The sequence below is a fragment of the Musca autumnalis genome, unplaced genomic scaffold (genome assembly GCF_047663935.1).
Source record: "Musca autumnalis isolate F117 unplaced genomic scaffold, ASM4766393v1 scaffold_3, whole genome shotgun sequence".
Taxonomy (NCBI): domain Eukaryota; kingdom Metazoa; phylum Arthropoda; class Insecta; order Diptera; family Muscidae; genus Musca; species Musca autumnalis.
Window position 1 is genome coordinate 931,889 of NW_027411866.1, and position 22,739 is coordinate 954,627.

General features: G+C 34.0%; 1 protein-coding gene across 8 annotated transcripts in view; it reads left to right on the plus strand.

Moving 5' to 3' along the window:
- LOC141397649 (uncharacterized) overlaps window positions 1–22,739 on the plus strand; it is a 29,393-nt gene that overhangs the window by 2,140 nt on the left and 4,514 nt on the right. For 2 of the 8 annotated variants that reach the window (XM_073974214.1, XM_073974215.1), the window contains exons 2-8: window positions 527–765; window positions 889–2,492; window positions 2,904–4,086; window positions 4,167–4,337; window positions 5,309–5,428; window positions 5,577–5,705; window positions 10,765–10,820. In XM_073974214.1, the coding sequence (XP_073830315.1) occupies window positions 1,368–2,492; window positions 2,904–4,086; window positions 4,167–4,337; window positions 5,309–5,428; window positions 5,577–5,705; window positions 10,765–10,820 (2,784 nt within the window). In that variant the 5' untranslated portion in view covers window positions 527–765; window positions 889–1,367. The remainder of the gene's footprint in view (window positions 1–526; window positions 766–888; window positions 2,493–2,903; window positions 4,087–4,166; window positions 4,338–5,308; window positions 5,429–5,576; window positions 5,706–10,764; window positions 10,821–22,739) is intronic. The other 6 variants (XM_073974217.1, XM_073974219.1, XM_073974216.1 and 3 more) reach the window with 3 other exon arrangements.

Below are 22,739 nucleotides of genomic sequence, written 5' to 3' on the forward strand. Positions count from 1 at the left end.
AGAATTGTTTTTGAGGGATAAAACTAAAACCTCGAATGAAATTTCCAAAAATTGTTTTTCTAATTTCTCTTAAAATTATGTCCTTCTCTTAGAGCAGGACTGTTTTAAACATACTTCACATGGATCTCGAAATTTAACGATGCCCATATTGCAACTGCAAATAGCTATGTTCCAAACTCTTGCAGTTATGCATTATACAATAGTATGATGTATCAAATCCCAAACAAAGCATATAACAAAGTCGGTCAAGTTCTCCATGTTAGTTCGATGATTAGTATGTTTTAAGTTGGATTATCCCATCTTGCAACTGCGAATAGCTAGCTATGTACCAAACCAATCCAGATATAAAATGCATTATTGCAATATTGTTAACTGTATGATGTCCCAAATCCTAACCAAAGCATTTAACAAAGTCGGTCAAGTTCTTCATGTCAGTTCGATGATAAACGTGTTTTAAATAGTACTTTTATGATTAATTTTCATTGGTATTATCAAATAATTCCTTCCACAACTGTTTTATTTTCAGTATATCATCTATATAAAAAAGGCCGAAAGTCTTTAAAATAAATACACTGACGTCTCCTTAGTGAATGCTTCTAAATATATAACAGATTGAAACATTAAAAAGACGTAATAGACGCACGCATATAATTCCAAGTAAACTTTGCCAGCTTCTAGGACTCACTGACATTAAACAAATGAGCTGGGAAAGCACAATGTTGAAACATCTAAGTTGACTTGAATTTCATTAGCTGTAAATGTATGGTGAGTGTAAAGGAATTATCGTGCATATGTTCCATTATTAACAACTGAGAATTTGTTTTTTCCTCTTTTATACTTAATGTATTTACCATTATATTTAATTAAAAATATTTCGTCTCCCATTAGCAATTTTTGCCATAAAATGCAGCCTCCAACAACAGAGTGGGACAAGGTACAGCAGCAGCATTATATGGCCAGAGATCATCTGATTTCGGATATGTACAGCATGATATATAAATTGCTATATCACAACAATTCCAGATCACTGCAAAGGATTTGAAACGAAAGTTTTTATCTGCAAGACACAAGAAAAAGCAAAAACATAACATTGTTATTAAACTACAAATACATTTATAAGGGCGACTATAAAGAAGAGGAAAGATTTGCCAATAACAAGGAGGTGAGGGTTCTAGCCCTGAAACAAACTAGAAACACTAGAGAAGTGTAAATTTGGGAATTGTAAAAGTATATAATTGGTTCCTCCATCTTTAATATACTAAAACGCGGCAAAAGAGAAAGCACAAAACAGACTTTGTATAGAATTACAAAATTTATATAGCTGCAAGCCACAATATCCTGAAAGAAAGGAGATTAAAGACGACAAAATGTCACAAGAGCCACCGCCCCGTATTGAACCCTATGTGGAACCGGTTAATGGTATTGTGCAGCCTCCGACTGTACCGCCACCAGACCGACCTGGTCGTAATACAAACCAATTGCAGTATCTCATTAAGACGGTTATGAAAGCCATTTGGAAACATCACTTTTCCTGGCCTTTTCAGCAGCCAGTCGACGCCAAAAAGCTGAACCTGCCTGACTATCACAAGATCATTAAGCATCCGATGGACTTGGGTACAGTAAAGAAGCGGCTTGAAAACAACTACTACTGGTCGGCGAAAGAAGCCATACAGGACTTTAACACGATGTTTTCCAATTGTTATGTGTATAATAAGCCCGGCGAAGATGTGGTTGTTATGGCGCAGACTTTAGAGAAAGTATTTTTGCAAAAACTCGAAGGTATGGCAAAAGAAGAAATCGAATTGGAGCCTGTAACGCCAAAAGGTGGTGGTAAGAAAAAAGCCAGGCCAGCTTCCGCCAAGCCCGCTTCGTCTAATGCATCGTTACATGGGACTTCGACAACACAGGCTGGTGCTACATCTCGAGCTACAGGTGGAGCAAGTGGACGGCCGTTATCAGCAATGGGAGGGACCGTTTCGTCGTCTGGGGGGACACCTGGTTCTACGACAGGAATACCCCCTATATCCACAATTCCACCGCAAACAGTGCCGGGGAGTACGAACACAACTACTACAGCATTAGCCACAGGAGCTCCCAGCACACTACTGCCGGGAGCAAATATCCTTCCAACTGGTGGTGTAGCCAGCCATGTCTCACTGGTTGGGTCGGGCGTGGGATCGGGTGCCGTTGCAGGCGCAGTTGGAGTTAATTCCATTGATGGCAATGCAGCCGGAGGTGTTGGAACGAACCCAACGGCGGCTATAGCCACAACGGCGGCTGCCGTACCTGCGTATCATGTAAATAGTACAGCAGCGGGCGTTGAAACTGTAATACCACCTCAACAACCAGCTAAAATGAAGAAAGGAGTGAAGAGAAAGGCTGACACCACAACGCCCACCGCGAATGCATTTGAATCGCCCTATGCACAAATCGACTCCAAAAGTGCAAAAATCGCAACGAGGCGTGAGTCTAATCGGCAGGTAGGCAAAAAGGTAGGCAACCGTGTTGGAGCATGATGTACGTACACACTTCAGATTTACATTGTACATAGTTACACATATGTATCTTAAAATAGAATCATAGTCTTATATGTAGTACACCAACACATACATATGTACATATCATCGCTTCCCAAACTTTTGGTTAATCCAGTCTCGGGCTTATTCCAATTTGCACCCACATACATATATATGTATGACGTGTCCGCCCCTAAGCTCTTGTTACAGATCACATTTTCAACTAATTTATTCACTTATTGAACATCATGCTTTCACCAAACACGCTGCAACGCCTAAAGTCCTCTTTATCAAAATTGAAATCATGCATGCCATTTCTTTCATCTCAGCGATATACCAAATTATTTGAGATTGTATTTTATTCAGTTTTATTTGCTTTTTTTATAGGATGCTGGCTACCCCATGTCACCGATGGGTGTCGGTGGGGTTCCTGGTGTAGCTGGAGGCGCTGTGGGTGTCCCAGGGTCAGCGAAGTCGAAAGAGAAACTGTCAGATGCCTTGAAGTCCTGTAATGAGATTCTCAAAGAGCTCTTTTCAAAGAAGCATTCGGGTTATGCCTGGCCCTTTTATAAACCAGTCGATGCCGAATTGTTGGGGCTACACGACTATCATGATATTATTAAAAAACCAATGGATTTGGGCACAGTTAAGAGGAAAATGGATAATCGCGAGTACAAAAGTGCGCCTGAGTTCGCTGCTGATGTGCGATTAATATTCACCAATTGTTACAAATACAATCCTCCAGATCATGATGTTGTCGCTATGGGGCGTAAACTTCAAGATGTCTTCGAAATGCGTTACGCCAACATTCCGGATGAACCGGTGGCAAATGCTCACGCGGCTGCCGTGGCGGCAGCAGCACACCATGGTTATGGTAAACATGATGCTTCTGAGTCATCTTCCGATGAGTCGTCAGACAGTGAAAATGAGTCGAATTCGGACGAAGAGCGTAATGCTAAACTGAAGATGTTGGAAACGAAGCTTCTCGACTTGCAAGAGGAAATGAGGAAACTAATGGAGGAAGCCTCTAACAAAAAGAAGGCTAAGAAGAAAATGAAAGAAAAGAAAAAGGCTGCAGCCAGTGGAGCTATAGGTGCCGGTGGTATGGTGCCGGCGACAGGTGCTGGTTCATTAGCAACTGGCGGCGCCGGCGCCGCCTCTGGTGTTACTGGTGCCATCCACGGCCACGACGTGGCTTCTGCCATGGCTATAGGTCAAGTAGGTACTGGCGGTAAGGGATCCGCAATGACACCAGGAATGACAGGCCCAGCGGTGGCTACCACAGGAAAAGGTGCTAAGAGTAAAGGGCAACGTGGTCCGAAAACGGCTAATGCTGGAACGGGGGCTAGTAGTGCTGGTACTGCAGCTGGAGGTGCATCCAAACGCACCAAAGGAGGTGCAGCTTCTTCGGCTGGTGGTGGCACTGGCACGGGAACTGGGGCCAGAGGGCCAAATAAAAAGAAACCAAGTACTCAGGCAATGGTATTCGATTCGGAGGAGGAAGATACCGCCAAACCAATGTCATATGACGAAAAGAGGCAACTGTCTTTGGACATAAATAAACTGCCGGGTAAGTGAAAAATTCCTAGAACCACTGTTTTTAAATTGATTAAAATTTTGAATATGAATGTGTGTCTTTATAATTCACAGGTGATAAACTAGGACGTGTTGTGCACATAATACAGAACCGAGAACCATCGCTGCGCGACTCAAATCCAGATGAAATAGAAATCGATTTTGAGACACTGAAGCCCTCTACGTTGCGAGAGCTGGAGAGCTACGTCGCGTCCTGTCTACGCAAAAAAACCCGTAAGCCTTACTGTAAGTTTATCCCAATGACACGCACTACTCAAGTTTTGCAACTGCGACAACATCTTAAACCACTTCTAAGGGGTTGAAATGAATTAGGACAAATTTTTTGTTGTTTTTGAAAAAAAAAACTATGCATAAACATACCACAAAATGTTTTTACTCTCAACTTAATACCTCCAATGAATAATAAATACACCTGTAATAGCAAGAGAAACAAATTTATGTTTGAATCCGTTATGTTTTTTTTAGTTAGTTCCTTGCCCAACCATTTGTAGGAATCACCTATGTATTTGTAATAGCTTAATTTGCACAAAGTTGCCATCACTCCGTTTACAATACGTGTGTTTGCCACATTTTCTCTAATTCTGAGGTAAAAAACAACCCTCGGAATTCTTCTTTCCTAGGGAATTCTTCCGACTGACACGATGTAGCACACATGGCTTCCCATTGTGGAAATAATCGAATCGAAAGAACATATACTGTAGAATTTTGAAACTATGAATAGGCGGAAATGAATGGAAAAGTAGTGAACGTGTTAATTGGATGAACTAAAAAATAAATATGTATTTCTATTATAAATCAATTTATATTTTTAATTTAAACTATAATTTTATCCTTATTTCTCTGTATGTCCACTTAATATGTATGTATTCTTTCTATAGTATTCGTATCTCGTAGTTCCAAAAAGCCTCGTCTATCATAGAAAGGATATCAATGAATTCAAAATTGAAAATTTTGGTGATGGTTTCTTAATTTGAAGTTTGACATTGTGCATGATTTCGATGTTTCTTTCTTTTCAATTGGAATTAGTTTGTCGAAATACTTATCGAATAATTTTACATTTGAATATATTAACAAAACTGTAAAACTTTATCCTCTAGCAAATTTCAAACAATAAACTAGTTAGATTCTTTTCACTTTGTATATAACACGAATAAGAGTAAATCTTGACCCTTTAATTTTGTTTTTATTCCGATTAGACAAAAAACCGTCTGGCAAATCAAAAGATGAGCAAATGGCAGAAAAGAAACAGGAATTGGAGAAACGTTTACAGGATGTCACCGGTCAATTAGGTACCAGCAAGAAGACAGCCAAAAAAGGTAATACATTTTTGTTTCAGACTTTGTTTTATATGTATATGTTTTGATTGTATGTGGGTGAAACATGCCCTTCGTCATTTTATCTTAACTTTTTGGTACCAACTATTTCTCTTTTGCTGAATATTTCCCTTTGTTTCTTCAATTTCAGACGAATCATCGAACAAAGTGGAAGCTGTCCAACCCGCAAACCGCCCCTCATCCAGCTCTAGTTCGAGCGATTCTTCCTCGTCCAGTTCAAGCGATAGTAGTTCTAGCGATTCAAGCGACAGTGAAGCAGGTTAGGACGCGTTTATTTATTATGAATAGTTTTGTTTTTATATTATTTTTATTAATACCAATATTATCGATTTAAATGGAAAAGAAGAAGAACCCAACCTTATCTTACTATACTATAAACCTTAGCCCCTACCTATCCTATAACTAGAGGAAAAACTAAAACCATGAAAATACCAACAATTTATCATAAACAATTATTCATTTTTAGTAATGGCCTCATTTACTCTTTCTTTTCTATTCAGTTATAATTTCAACATAGCGTTCTCTTTATGGTTACAAGCATTTTACACAAAATAACAACTAACAATCGAAGATAGTTTTAGTGAAACGTTTGTATTTAAGTCGAGATATATACTAAAAGTCCATATATACATAAAATGTATATATAATCCCCCCTATGCATTAAATCATTTTAAATTTAAAAAAAACTGCGTATAATTTTTTTAAATCGGGAAATCCATTCTCTTTGCCGTCTAATTTTTATTATTTTTTATAAATATTTCCCAATCGAGTGAAGAAGTAATGAACTCGATCTTCTTCTAATCCATCTTGAGTTTTTGCAGTAATGCTAGGAAACACGTAATGCTTCCGTTTTTATCCAATAAAACCATTATTTTTTTAGTTTCATTTACATGACCTTTCCTGTTGCAAACGTCATTGTCTTTTTTTTTTATTTTTTCCTTTCAAAAGGGATACAATTTGCACTAAATTTGACAAAAATTTGGTTTGGGTTATTCCTTAGTTCTTTATAGAATATAAAGTTTTGTGATCATACATGCAGTTTGAGTTCTCAAATATGAATGAAAAATCTGTTCAATATATTAGGAATGTATCTTTTTCATTCACATACCAAATAACCAATATGTATAAAATTGTAATTAGTGGGTTGTTTGTTTCGTTTTAAAGTCTCTGGAACAAAGTTCCAGTTTTTAAGTGCAATATAATGTTGTTTCCTTCTGTTATACATAATCTAGATGATTGTAGATTTAAACGTCACCGTCGAACAGGATTGTTTCATATAAGCATGGTTTCATTACATACAATAGTGTTCGTGGTATAAAAAATATTAATTAACTTTGCTTCATCCTGGTATTAGTTTCCTAATAAAATCTTTCTGAAATATGTAGCTTCAATACAGCAATGGTCACAAAACTTTATTCTTACATTTTATGAATAAAATAATGTTTTTCCAATTTTTCCACACGATCCATTTTCTCCTGCTCCTTCAGACATCCTTTTTTAAATAATATTCTCCAAATCGATATATCTTCGCGATAATATAAATTTCGTCTATTTTTATACTAACTAACGTGCTAATGCTTGAATCAGTAATGTTTTATATACAAGTTTTCACTCAACATTGAGTTACATACATATTTATTTTCAAAGTAGAGAGAGTGAGAATTTGTTATTCTTATTATTACTATTATTATTATTATTATAAGTATGTTTATTATTTAATATCAATGTGAATTTGAAGAAAATCGTGAAGCAATTGTGTATTGGGGGCAGCCAATCATTCCAAGCAACAAATACATTATACATAGCAGTTGTAAGACAAATTCGAATTAAATCAACACTAAATATCAATAACAATAAGAAACAACAACAAATGTGAGCAAAAATTCTATTGTTCACCTGTGTATATGACTATTGGAATTAATGCTTTCAAAGTTTTATTTGGAGGTTTTTCTCGTGCCTACCTGGTGGTCCCAATGCTACCCACTCTGGCATATGCAAAAGAAAATGTCTAATCGTACCCTTGAAACATGGTATGTGCAACAATGGCATCGGTGACAATAACAACGCATTTTACTACAATCTTGATGTGTACTCCATTCTATATGTTTTAAATAGAAATAATAATACAAATGTAAAAGAAGACCTTCTCCAATCCTGGGAAGAAGTGAAATTATTTTTGGAACCACCAACCAATATTTTATATTTTTGTATTAAATTGCTGAAGCTGTCGCTAATTACAGTCTCAGTGCACGTTAGACTTTTCTTCTGCATCATTTATTTGTGTCATTGCAAAAAGATAGGAAGATTATATGAAAAGTATATAACCACAAAACTAAGGATAAAAATGTATATAAATGCTCTCAGAAAACCGACTGACGAAAACCTTAAACAACACGTTGAAGTTGCGTATTTTACATTTTCTTAAGAGAAGGTTAATTTACAGATTTCAAAATTGTAAAAACAATTTTACAATTATGATTCGTATTTTTAATAAAAATAAATATTGTAGTACACTTGCAGACAATGTGTAAAAAGTGTGTAAAGTTTTAAAAACTAAATGATACTATATACGAAACGATATCCGTTATGCTTCGGCTAAATTAGATCTGTATTCAAATTTATTTTACTTAAATGTGTACAAAATATCTTACTTTCTAAGAATTTTTCTTCGCGATTACAACACCAATCATCAAGAATATGTATGCAAATCAGCAGACATTATATTCTGTCTCCCAATAAACCCAGTTTCTGGAAATTTTATTTATTTTTATGTTGTACTTTAAGAAAATACGAGAGGAATACTAACTTCAATTGACATAATTTTGTCTTGTTTATGTCCTGCTAAATATTAGTCATACAAAATGTATCTGCATCTTGAATTAAACTTCATAATTGCCAATGTACGCATCTCTTAAAATAAACATCTGCATTCGAATACAATATTAGCATTGTTGTTTCACTTATATACTACTTGGCAAACATCCACTCACAAAGTATATTGTAAACCCCATACCTAGAGGCCAGTTTTAATGAAACCCTGTATCGGAAAGATTTAACGAGACATCAGCAAAGAATAATCATAATTTTTAGAACAGAAAGTTCAATATGAAAAGTTAAACTACTTTCCTGCCCTTTTGGTGTAGTATAAATAAGCTTAGATTGAATCTTATATATTTTTTTATAAAATAAAGTCTTTATTTTTTGTATAAGATTATTGTGAACCTGCAACAGTACAAGCTGTGTACAATTATAACATAAATCATCAATCCAGGTAAACTTTATTAATCTATAAGGTTATCTGAACGGAATTAATGTTGTTTTAGCGAAGCGTGAATGGAGTGTCCTTCGCTCTTCCTTAAATGCGGTTGATTTGATAGATTTCGGCTGTCGGCTTTCCCCTTTACACATTGTTTGCACGTTTTTCATTCCTTTTAACAAGAAACAAATATAAAAAGTATGAACTATGAAAATATTTTTGTTTAAATGATACTGGAAACAACAATATATTAAGAACGTACGATTTTGAAATTGTAAATTTAAAACAAACAACAAAACGATAATGAGAGTAAAATATGTTCTTTATATTGTAAACCTAAGTGTGTACTATTCTTTTTGTGTATTTAAATTACGATTATTTTAAAGTTTTACAGCTCTCAGCTTCAGAGAAGAAGATTAAAAATATACATATATTTGTAATAGAGTAAATCTGTAAAAGGGAATTAGCGTTGAACCATCAATATTATAATAGTTTTTCACTTAAGACGACATTTGTTTCGTCGCAAAATCCGAAGGTAGCTATGACCGCCGAGAACATCGGCATTAGTGCAAATATGTACTAATTCGTTAGACGGACGTTCTTACCATAAAAACTCTCTACACAGAAGTTATTAAAAAACGAACGATTTTACAAGTGAAATTCAAATTCGAATATGTTCTCCTCAAATATCTACACGATGCGGTCACTTCGATTAGTTTAATCGGTATTATTTTCCTTTTGTATGAACATAAAAAATTCAAAACAAGTTACACTAGACAATATGGTAGAACACAATCCATCTTTCAGCAGCCTAGACTGATGATGACCCTTTAAAGTTTTCCTAAGCAAAAACACTCATTGGATAAAGAAGAAGCAAAAGGGAGTAAGAAGAAGTCGGCTTTCCGCCTATAATATGCTATTGCCATAGACTCAACACTGCAAACATTGGACCGTAAAATAACGACATCCATATCGTACTTTATCCAAAGTACCGCTGATGTTCTTTTGTGTGTTTATTATAACGCACACACACACACACAGATTCTCCCACAGAAACAAACTAAAATCATTCAACAAATAAAATGCTCTGTGCAAAACAAAAATGTTTTGCCAATGCATCCATCATTTACATATAAATAATAACTAAGTTTAACTTTAAGTGTTATATATAAAAAAAAAAACATTAACAAATTACAAATTCAAATATGTTAAAAACAAACAAATAAGCAACATAACTGAAAAGTGTTTAAGAACATAGTAATTTTTAACTTTTATATATACCTATTTTTTAATGTTAGTTTATTTTCTAACACATTTCAATTGTTGTTTAGCAATAAAATCTAAGGAAAATACGAAACACCTTGATGAAATACACATACTATTATTTTTATAATTGATAGCCGTTTACTTTTTTCAATTAAATATATATTTTTTAATTTGTAACACTTATATATACATTCACTTATAATTACAAATAATCAATCTGTCTAAAAAAGCCACAACAAACATTACCAATTTATGAAAATGTCCTTCGTCGCCGCCAACACAGCGGGGAAGTAGTGACATTGCTACAGAAAAAAATAGAAAACAAGTGACATTCACGCATATTCATGCAATATACCAGCGTTTGTGTATTTATGGCCGAAACTGAATGAAATAGAAACCCATAATCTAAAGATATAAATCTACAGATAAAATTAAATAAATTATAAATATAAGATAATTAATAAATAGTAATTAAAGAAAATTCACAAAAAACAATATAAGAAATAAACGTGTTTTCAATAAAAAATCGCGGTTATTTTTTAATTTTTGGATTAGTGGAAAGGAAATAGTTTCTCATTATATGATGGTCTTACTACGATTACTGCTTGTCGTTGTCTTGTGCTGCTGCTGCTTCCACACAATTGCTTCTAGGGTTTCTTCGTTAAAATATCTCGATGAACAAACGATATTTTTATTTTATTGATTTGTTAAGACTTCAAGGTATTTACTACAATTAAGATATGGATTTTGACACAAATAAATCCTTATAATGATTTCCTTTAACCAAAATTTCTAGGAGATGGCGAAGGTCCACCAAAAAAGAAGAAACCCCGCGATTCCAATGGCAGCAATGTAAGTATATTTTAGTATTATTATTTTAGTTCTTAAGAAAAAGTTTTAAAACATGTGTTACAAACATCAGAAGACGGTATGTATTCCTTTTTTCAAGTCTTTCGATATCGAACTGATATTGTTTGCAGAAAAAGCCTTAGGACGAGGAATTTTGCTATGTTATGGAGCAATTTCATTCATTTTTCATTATTTTGCGGGGGAATACATATTTATGTTTTATAAGAAGACTTCTTATAGAGAATAAAGAAGTTCGACTGTATTTTATTTAAGCCCAGGTTACAAAAATACACTCTGTTTCACTGAAAAGTATTTAAAGAAAAAAGTAAAAAATATCAATCGACTTTGCCCAAAGAGGTATACATACATCAGCCTGCCACAATAAGAAAATAATTAAAGAATGGCTGACATCCGATTGCTAGTGCATAGGGACGGCTATCCCGAGAACACGGGCTTTTTCGGGATTGCTCAAAACCCGAATCCCGCGATTTATTTCTTCAGGGTCCCGGGATTTTTGAAGTTACTTTTTAATGGGGTTTTATCCACATGCACATAGCCCAGAAAGTCTGCGTTCACACCTTATTACTTAAAAAAAATATATTACATAAATGGATAGATAAATGAGAACAGTTTTTCTATTTTTTTATTTATTTTATTTATTTATTTTTATTTCAATTCATATTTGCCTAGTATTTCGACCTTAAGCTGTATACTACATTATAATGTTAATATAACAAAATCAAAAAAAAAAAAAAAAATAATAATAAATAATAATAATAATTACTATCTGTAAAAGTAGGGGTAGTAATTATAAAAAAAAAAACGATATAAAACTTACAACATTTCGACTAATAGAGATTTAACCCCCAGTTTTTGTAACTTCTTTTTGTTCGTTCGTCTAAATTCGTAATAATTTAGGCATTCATAGCTCAGCCCCCAGATGACATACACATCTAATTTTTCGTATACCCCTTCCATATATCATTAAAGATTCCTCATTTAAAAATCAGCGCTCTAAATTTGCGCTAAAGTGAGTAAATCGATCTACAAAATTTGACAATTCGTGTGAGAAGAATAAAAATTTTTACAAAAACTGGGGGTTAATGTACTCCAGGAAATGGATGGGATGTTCAACTACTCGTTTAACAAAAATATACAATGATATATTATAAACATAACTAATTGGTAAAAAAAGTAGAATTTTTGAAAATTTGAATTTAGCAAGAAAACAAAGATTATGAAGAAAGTGCATTTTGTGCAAGCACACGATGAATTCTTAACTACTACAATAAAAACTGTATTAACATATGAATTTGAATCTAGCCACCCAAAACGTGATGTACTTAAACAAATCAAGTAAATAACCGAGTGGCAACATCCATATTTTATAATGAAAGTGAAATTTTTGGACATAAGTGAACATAGGCAGAATAAAACATGGAACATGGTAAAAAGATGCAATTATATATACAAGCATATACATGCATATGTTTACTTACTCAGGCTATTAAAGGTGCTGCAGGAGATTTCTACGAAACGTACGTTGCGTTACATTAAAAAATCGTAAAGAAAGTGGCAAGGAATTATATATCCTGGCCACCCTAATGTGAAAAGAATGCTCTAAAATCGGAGTTAATCTTGGAAAAATTAGTTGGGGATTTCTCTGTGATTTAGAAAAATGAAAGAAACGGACTAGGAAACAAGGATACAGCAGCTTAACAATTTCATAGAAATGGATCATATTACGTAGGCTCACAAAATTACGAAAGCTGCAGCCGAGAAAATTATGTATGTACGGTGTTTTCTGAAAGCTCCTGTGATTTATCAATCGGGCATGTTCTGAAATTCACCGTGTATCCCTTTCACATCGCACATGCACTTCACCTTTGAAAACAATTGCGTTTCTGTATTTCAAGTGAAAAGAACTTTCATATTTCACGAAAGAACTTTCGAAAGCTTTATTAGAGCCAGGTCAGGCAATGTGCGCTTGCTGAGAGCAAGGGAGCATACATTTCAATGCATTTTACATTGAAGTTTTCGCTCACTTGCTCTCAGCAAGCGCACATTGCCTGACCTGGTATTAGAGCTTTCAAACTTTATCATTTACAATGAAAAACATATCAGTCTGCGTTGGCGCATCAACGAATACACATGCGTGTGTTCGTTTGATTGATTACGAAACAGACGTAAACAAACAAACGAACTTCTAAAGAGCGCAAATGCTGAATATGGTACTTTAAGAAAAATAACTTTTTATAGCATATTTTGTTAAGAAAATTAAATTTTTTAAAAGCTCATAGAGAACACATTAAATTTTAGTATTATGCAGTTTTTTTGTGGACATTTTCAATTAGTTTCTTTAAAAAATAAGGATTCACTAGTCTCTCGCCATCAAAATTACAGTGTGAGAAATACACCCCAACTAGGTGTAAAGTGTGTTGCAGAACAGCTTTAGGTGTGTTCGATACACCTGAGGTGCAGAGGTGAATGCAAAAAAGGACAAGGAATACGCCAAATGAAGTTTATTTAACGCGCTTCAATGAACTTTTAACACAACATAGTAATAAACTTTTCACCGATGCGTCCAAAAGCAATTCCTCTACAGCATTTGCTGTTGTTGAAAATGATGGAAGATTATTAGCATCTAAAATTTTATCCAACTTCAGTTCTGTTTTCATTGCTGAAGTTGCTGGTATCTTAGAAGCCATAAATATTGCTATAAATACCAAAAAGAAAACGTTAATCCTATCTGTCAGCTTATCGGCAATAACAAGCATTACAAACATATCCAACAACATATGGTCAAGTATTAATAAAATAAGAGATTTACTTATAAGATAAAGTTGGCATGGATCCCTGGTCACGTGGGAGTGCTTGCAATGCGCCAGTTATCGAACAAATTTTAATCGAAAGACTTGATCTCAAGAATAATATACATAAACAACACATAGCTAACATGGACGGACCACTTTCAACATTATCACTACACGGATGTCAATCCACTTAAACAAGTCGCAATTTACCCAACAAACATCGATTGCGATTGCGTATGGCACACACCATTTTAACTCATCAACATCTTATAAACAAAAACGCTGAACAACTGCCCTAAATGCGGCGATTTTGTCACTGTTAAACATATCCTCCAAATATGCAGACTATTGGGTCAACAACAATGCTGCTTTTTGCAAAATCAAGGTTTCAACCATATATCGATCCATAAACATTCAAAATATTGATAGCATATTCCAGTACTTTAAAAAGAATAGCATAACTATTTATTTTTTTTTTTTTTAATTATTATCAATAAAAAAATAAAGCTCAAAATAATATATTACTATTACGAAGATAACGGTATAAAAGTGTTACAACTGCTGAATGAGTGAACCAAAAAGTCTGCGTTCACTTTGTATGTTATGTAATAGCATCGTTAGTACTTTTGGAATTTTTTGCAGTTTACTTCCATTTTTTAATCCAAATTGTCAAAACTGATCGTTCTGTGAGCTCGTTTGCACATTTAACTTAAAAGAGTGAATAATTTCAAGAATGGAAAACAATGGCATAAAATTACCATTGATGAAAGGTAAATTATGGAAAAAGCTATCGAAATGCCAGAACTAAAAAGTTTTTACAATTTTTACAACTTTTACCGAAAACCGGTTCCCGTACACAAAAAAGTTGTAAAATGTTCACTTCTCTTTAAACAAAAATGGCGCTGAATGACGCTCTCTTTAAAAACTTTTTAAAGACAAATTTGAGCGTGTTAAAAAATAGTAACATGGTTGCCGCCTACTGATTGGCTGGTAGGCCGACGCACGTAGGGTTAAAATTCGAAAAAAAAACGGCGCTTAATTGAAAAATCAAAGCATACTTTTTTAATAATCTGTCCTGACAGGGTTAAAGAGTACAAAATTCTAGTTCACTACCCAAAATAGCAATGCCGCATGTTGTTTACTTTTGTTGTTGCAATGTGTCAAAGTTGAGAAGATTTTCAAGTTTTTGCGAACATGTAAGAAAACATATATTTGTGTGGTTGTGGACGGCGATAACATATTTTTTGATACAAAAAAAAATTAATTTTTAGTATGGATATATCAATTAGAGGGGGGGGGGGGGTATTTCTCAATATTTTAGAAAAAAAAAAAAATATTTTAACAAAAGAATTGTAGAAATATGCCTACAAAAATCTTCAAAATATGACCAAATTTTCCATAATTTTGAAATGTATTCGAGTATAGAAAAAAGAGTGTCAAGAAGGTCATGAGAAAATTTTTTGTATTTTTCTCTTGAGTGTTTTCTTCAATTTTCCGCTAAAAACCCATGCCATTTTTTGCATCGATGCCTGTGTTCACCGTAGATAAGACTATGTGTGCAGGTTTACCGTTTCTATAATACAATAATCCGAACTTTATATATGATTTATGTGAAATGATGACGATGGAAGTTAAAGTCTACAATTTGGAGTTCATTTCGTTCTTATGAAAGTTTGTTTAAATTTTCATATAAACTTCCTCTCAAGGTGCAATTGCCAGGTGATACAGTAATCTACTTCTGCTATGAGAATATATGGAAGGACGAACTTGTATAAAAACGCAAAAAATGCATAGATCTACTATTTTTCAACCGATTCCTTCTAGCTTTAAGTAAATAATTACTCAGTTTGGTATCTTCTACGCAGCCCAGAGCACAAGGAAAAACATTTTCCTGTTTTTTAATTCGTTTTTTTATTTTCACACTTAAACCACTATAACATATCCAACTGTTAACCAATTTTAAACATTTTTGGCTTGTTTGAAACACCTTTTAAAGAAAGGAAAAAAAATATAGAAATCCGTTGTTAAAAGAGGTTATGGCCGTTTAATGTTTAAAATCAAAGAAACTCCGTTTTTCACTATAATATCAAAAAACGAAGTCTCCCAAAGACACCAAACGTATTTTCGTCTTCCATGGACTCCCACAAAACAAAATTTATGCATCAGAACCCCTGCAAAATTTTTTTCACAGTGTTATTGATCAACCAAAATAAGTTTCGGCAATTGAGCTGAAATCAACACAGAAAACCCAGAAAAGTTGTTAAAACCTCGTAATATCAGTAAATATTACAAAAATTAAATTGAAGCTGAAATAAAAAATGCACCACACTAGCTCGAAAACTAATACCAATATTTTTGTGGGCTTATTTAGGACATCTAAAAACAAGTTTGGAGAAAAACTAGAACATCGCTTAAAAACAAAATCTTGTTTGGCACGGTAAAACATGGTGTAGGTTTTGTTACGGTTTGGGGTGTATAGCAGCTTATGGGCCGATTCCGTACAGCGAGGCGAGTCATGTCGCGTCGTCTATCGTCTCTGTGACAAATGGGCCGATTCCGTACAGCGAGGCGAGTCGTGTCGCGTTGTCAAATGCAATTTTTCGATTCCGTATGGCAATATCGCCTGACATCGTCAAATTTTGTCGCCGAAATGTTCATTTTCCGGCGACAACAAATTAGCTGTCGCCATACATTTTTACTAACGAATAAAAACAAAATAAAAATAACTTGTTATCGACGATTATTTTCTATCGCTGTACGTAGTGCATTTTTTAAATGTTGTCACAGAGACGATAGACGACGCGACATGACTCGCCTCGCTGTACGGAATCGGCCCAAAAATTTAAAAAATGCACTACGTACAGCGATAGAAAATAATCGTCGATAACAAGTTATTTTTATTTTATTTTTTTTTTATTTTATTTTTATTCGTTAGTAAAAATGTACGGCGACAGCTAATTTGTTGTCGCCGGAAAATGAACATTCCGGCGACAAAATTTGACGACGTCAGGCGATATTGCCATACGGAATCGAAAAATTGCATTTGGCAAGGCGACACGACTCGCCTCGCTGTACGGAATCGGCCCATTATATTTATTGAATCGACAATGGACAAGTATATGGTTACCTAAACATCTTGAAACACTATTTGATCCAAAATGCAGAAAAACTTGGCTTAGCCACGTCATTTTTGGTTTCAACAAGATAACGTTTCAAAGCATACTGCTGATATCAATGTTCCGTGAAAGGGAACACTAATAGCTTCTCTTATCGTCGTTATTTGTAATATGGACGAATATGCTCTACCGACAGCTTCACCAATTTTTCGATAGCCTTCTCCATAATTTACCTATAATTTTCCTTTCATCAATGCTAATTTTTTCGCCCTTGTTTTCCATTCTTGAAGTTATTCACCCTTTAAGTTTACATGTTATCACAGCTCACAAAACGATCAGTTTTGAAAATATTGATCAAAAAGATTCTAAAAAACGAACGGCACTACAGTAATTTTCACTTAGCTGCATTGGTTTTAGCTGCCTTTTGGCTTTAGCTTCCTAATTTCATTTTTCTTGCGTAGATCAAATATGATGTTTTTTAATTCATTTAAGGTAACTGCATTTTCGACCCACGTGCACAAACATTTTTGAAATTTTTGAATGTACAGGTAAGCGAAATCTACTGTGTAACAACATACAAAGTCAACGCATGAAAGAAAAACTGTTCTCATGTACCCATTTATATAATGTTTTTGTATCATTTTTGAAAAGTAATAAGGTGGCTATGTGTATGGAAAAATAAAATGAGTTTTTCGAAATATACGAAGGGAAATAGAAAAGTTTGAATGTCATGTCCACCGTTAGATAAAACGGTATTTGTAAACTCAATCAGATAGTCCGGTCAAAATAGACATTGAAATAGCAAAAATTCCCACAGAGCTGAATTTTGGTGGAGAGCTAGGGTTTGCCATTAGAAGCAACGTCCTAAAAGTCCCCATCGATCCCATGTGTGCAAAAAAAATTATTCGGGGTCAAAGGTCAAATTTTAAGGGTTTTTTAGGTTTTCGGATTTATTTTTTGAAAACGGTTGATCTAATCAAAAAGTGACTAAAGTAAATATTGTAGACAGGAAAATTATCTACAAGTTTGACTTTTATAATTTTTTTCCTAGGAGGAACCATTCTTGAGATATAGTTGTTCTAAAAAAACACATGATTTTTATGCACTTATAAGGGAAATATGCACATATTCAGACGAACCGGCTAAAAAAAAAACGAAGTAATCGGGTCTGTCCCCCAAAAAAATATATATTTTCTTGAAGAGCGAAATTATAGCTATCTTCTAAAAAAAATCCAACAAAATCGGAGCGTGTTTAGTAGTGTTATTCAATGTTAGAGTCATTTTATGCGAAAATAGCCCATTTAACCCACATGTATAATCGAAAGCCCAACGGGAACGACCCCAACGAAAACTCTCCGATTTTTTTCAAGTTTTGTCCGAAGGTAGGGTTTGTTGCGCTAATTACGGAAATGTATAATTTTCAACGGTTGCGGATCCGGTTCGCTGGTTATTCGACCCGAAAGGCCAAATTTAAGAACCGGGTCTAACCCGGTTTTTAAATTTGGACCGATTACTGCAAAGTGGATATCGTTTGAAAGCTTACGGAAGTTTCTAACACATAATGTCGTTACTTTAACCGGTTCGCCTCATAATGTACTTACGCGGCTAATTCTATATTTGACATTTAGATCGCAATATCTCGAAAATGGTAAGTCGTTTTTAAGAATCGTAAAGACCACTCTTGTAGACAATTATTGAATCTACAACTTTTACTTTAGCCGGCTTTTTCTAAGTCTTACCGTTTTTGAGAAAAATTAAAAAAACTGAAGAATGCCTCCAAAAATGACCTTTGACCCCGAATAACTTGTTTTGCACACATGGGATCGATGGGGACTTTTAGGACGTTGCTTCTAATGGCTAACCCTAGCTCTCCACCAAAATTCAGCTTTGTGGGAATTTTTGCTATTACCCTTATACGCATGTCTATTTTGACCGGACTAAGATTGGTTCTAATCAGATGAACCGGAGTGTAGTATACCCGGCATTTACACATGCCAATTATTTGTATTATAATTTGTTTTTAATTAATTTCTCGTTGGAATCGAGACCAATGGCCATTTATTATTTTTGCAAGTGAAAAAGGAAAGCCAAAGACTCGAACCCACACAACCACCACTATGTGACACTCATGTTTCGCCGTTGGTAGAGCGGCTCCTCAGACATATCGGCTGTGGAATGGCTTCTCTGTCATTGAATGGCTCCTCTGTCATTGAACTGTCCTTCTTTCAAATGCAATTTTTGTTTTTACAACAGCAATGGGTATTTGCCCATTCAGTTGTGCTTTCATGACAAACGCTTAGCGCTGCCTTTGAAAGTAATGAGCTTGGCTCTGAACGCTAACACGCCGTGACAACACATTTTTTCCTTTGTTCTTCAAGGACGTGGGTTCAAGCCCCAGCCTGGCTCAGAAGATTTTTATTTTTTTTATTTGAAAATTTTGCCTATTAGGGCGAAGACCATGTTTAATATTAATTTTAATTAATTTCTCGTTGGAATCGAGCTTAATGGCCGTTATAGTTGGAAGTCCCGACGAATCCAGGGGCTCCATTCTGTTTCTATGAAAATGTGAAATGAAAACTTTTATAAAGGAAAAAAATGTCAAATGAAAAAAATTATAAAGAAAATATTTTTCATTTCAAATTTTCATAGAAAAAGAATCTAGCCCCAGCAGTCCCGAAATTGTTTTCCACTTCTATTTTCCTTACGTGTATCTCCTACAAACAGAGGCTTGCCCCAAATAATCTTGTCAATGTACATTGGGACTTGTATTCTTTAACACGTTCGCGGACGTGAATGCTATAGCATTCATTTTCATGATGACGTAGGATGACGTGAATGCTATAGCATTCACATTCAAAATGAATTTACTTGAATACAATCGTAAGTTTTTGTGACTAATGTACATAATACGACTGATTTCATAAATATCCATACTATGATAAATAATATTTTGTATTATAGTTGACCTTTGGAATTACTCTTCTTGAAATTTTTGTTCGGCTTGAAGTCATCAAAAAATAAAAAAAAAATATTTAGTGCAGAGTATTTGGTTTGGCAGTAGATGGCATGTTCGCTCTATTGATTGAGCGAATCATAGCATTTATCCATGTATTGACCCTTACTGCTTCTCTCCCCTATGCTATGCTTCTCTTAACCGTATTTAAGTAAAGTGCAGTAGTTAGGGGCTTTATGCAAGGGTTTGAATTTTGATTGCTGTTTGCATTTAATATTTTTTATATAGTCATTAATTATAATATAGATAGGTTCAACATGTAGTTTTTACATCTAATTCTTAAATTTTAAACTGTTGAATGTATGGAATTTGTAGTATGTTAATATAAGTCGTTGGCCATATTGGCTTTTTATATTACAAAGGAAGAAATAAATGAATGAATGAAAAACAGATTGTAGTTAGTTTTTTATTTTATCACTTTTATTTTTCCGATATTTCGATAGTCGTCGACTATCATCATCAGGGTTGTTAAATTTGTTTATGTTAAGGAATTGGCGAAAATTCTCTTCCACTCATGTTCAAACGTAGGAAAATTTTCGCAAATTTCTTAACAAAAACAAATTTAACAACTCTGATGAAGATAGTCGACGACTATCGAAATATGGGAAAAATAAAAGTGATAAAATAAAAAACTAACTACAAACTGTTCTTTTTTTTTGATTACCTCAAGCCGAACAAAATTATCATAATATCATCATAATAACGTCTTTTTTTTTTGAAAAATATTTGAATTGTTTTTATTATCAATCAAACAAACATTTCCTTCAACAACAGGAGTTTGATAGTAATTCGAACGAATTTGAATTCAAATCGTCTTAGAGAAACAGGATACACACATAAGTTATAATCCCTAACGCACATTTTCCCAGCATAAACAAAAATTATAAAAAAACATAACGCATTGAAGGTATACGAGACATCAGTAGTGCGATTCTCTAACACATTTTTTGAGTTACCGACAAAAATCGGTAAAATTAAAACGCAAAATTATGAATGAAAAGTTCAAATAAAAGTTGACAACACTCTTGGTATCGGTAGAACTTTACGACTGCTTTTTATTCGTCGTTAACTTACCGAAAAACATCGGTAATTACCGAAATTATAAGCATTTTAATTTTACCGACAATTGTTGGTAACTCAAAAATGAGTTAGAGTATCGCACTACATGTATTTGAGACATCAGTTTTCCAACAATAAAAAATATTACAATAACTTATCATAGACTAATGGAAATATAGACGACGGAATACTCAATTTTGCGCCGTCAAGCTACTCAAACACGAAAACTCAAAAAAGTTCGAAGACGTTTTTTGGGAAAATGGCAATATTTTTGTCTGAGGACATTGTTCCCATCAAAAACTAACCCCAAGTTGCCTTTTGCCAGAACAAAATATTTATTAACTTGTATTTTTTGGCATTTTATTTTGAGTTGCGTTTTCAGCATACTCAATTCGAACATACTCGGTGAGAGCATTCCGTCGTCTATATTTTCATTAGTCTATGAACTTATTTTTAAAACATTGCACGGATATTGAGAAGTTCTTTAAAGCAGAGGGAAGCTGGCTCCATATTCTCGCTAAGCGTACGGCAAATGATCGCTCAAAGAGATACTACCAAAATGTGACATAAGAAGTTGTGAGTTCCTGCTGGAATGCGAAAAATATTGACAATATAAGAGGGTTTAATAAATTTGATAGACTTAAAGAAGAAAATACAAACACCTAATTCGCAAGTAATGATCAAAAGTACAGCCAAGAAAACATTTTTCATACTCAGAATAATTGCATTTACATTGTTTGCCATACACTTATACGAGCATATTATGAAAGCAATTGTAAAGCTTGTTGAGGTGGACAAGGTCCGCATCCGTATACACTTTCATACCGTTCAAAATAAAGGCATTAGCAAAGAATGTGCATGTCTTATACGGAAGGGTAGCATAGTGTTAAGATTATATAATCTTCTGAGGGAAAAATGTACCTCTATCCTCTATTTGGAGTACAAAATGCATATCGGAAAATTTTCCTTTCACTTGACTGTTTAGAATACACTTCGGAGTAGTGGTTTCAGATCCCACATATTCTAATGGCCATCTCATGTAGGTCTATTTCACTTCTCATGTCTTGTCTTCTGTGAAAGAACCTATTGGACTCCTTTGAAAGACTTTGTGGTATTTTAAGAGTAATTTTACTGATCTTTTATAAGAAGACCTACTGTTTTTTTTTTTATAGAATTGATATCCATATCCTGTGAGGAAACCACATACTAGTGGCTTCTATAAGCTGATTTCTTGTCATAATGATAGACATTGATTTCGTAAGAGAATACCTTTTGGAGGGTTATTTACTTTTATAAAAAAGTAAAATTTATATTCACATTATTAAAAAAATATTTGTTTTCGGCAGCTTTAACCAAAAAATATCAGAAAAGAGGCAAAAAAATAATAGCACCACTTACTTACATTATCTATAGAAAATATTTTACATTTGGGACATTTTCTTGCATTTAAACACTTGTTTGACTTATTTGACATACCACCTTAAAAAAATACGATGTTTTAAATTAAAATAGGCCATAAAAGGGCCTATAGTGCAGATAAGCCCAAAATAATGAACAACACCTCTGCTGATAGCAAAGTTTTACAGATAAGTTGGCATATTTGTTTGAAAATCGAAGAAAATGATTCATTAAACTATTAACTATAATGAAAATGCGTAAAGTAGTGGAATTAATTGATCCCTGACACAACATCAGGTAAAAAATTTTCATCTGAAATGCAAAAAGGTACTATTTCAAAGGTCCTAGTAGGCTATAAAAGGACCATATTGAATCGGAAACAGTACAAACAAGTTCGCAAATATCTCAGGGAACATAATTTACAAGCACACAGTTCCCGGAAACGCCATAATTTTAACGGATTACATGACACAGGGCCGTAAAATAGTCACAATGAAAATTTACATTTGCTGACTAATTCGGT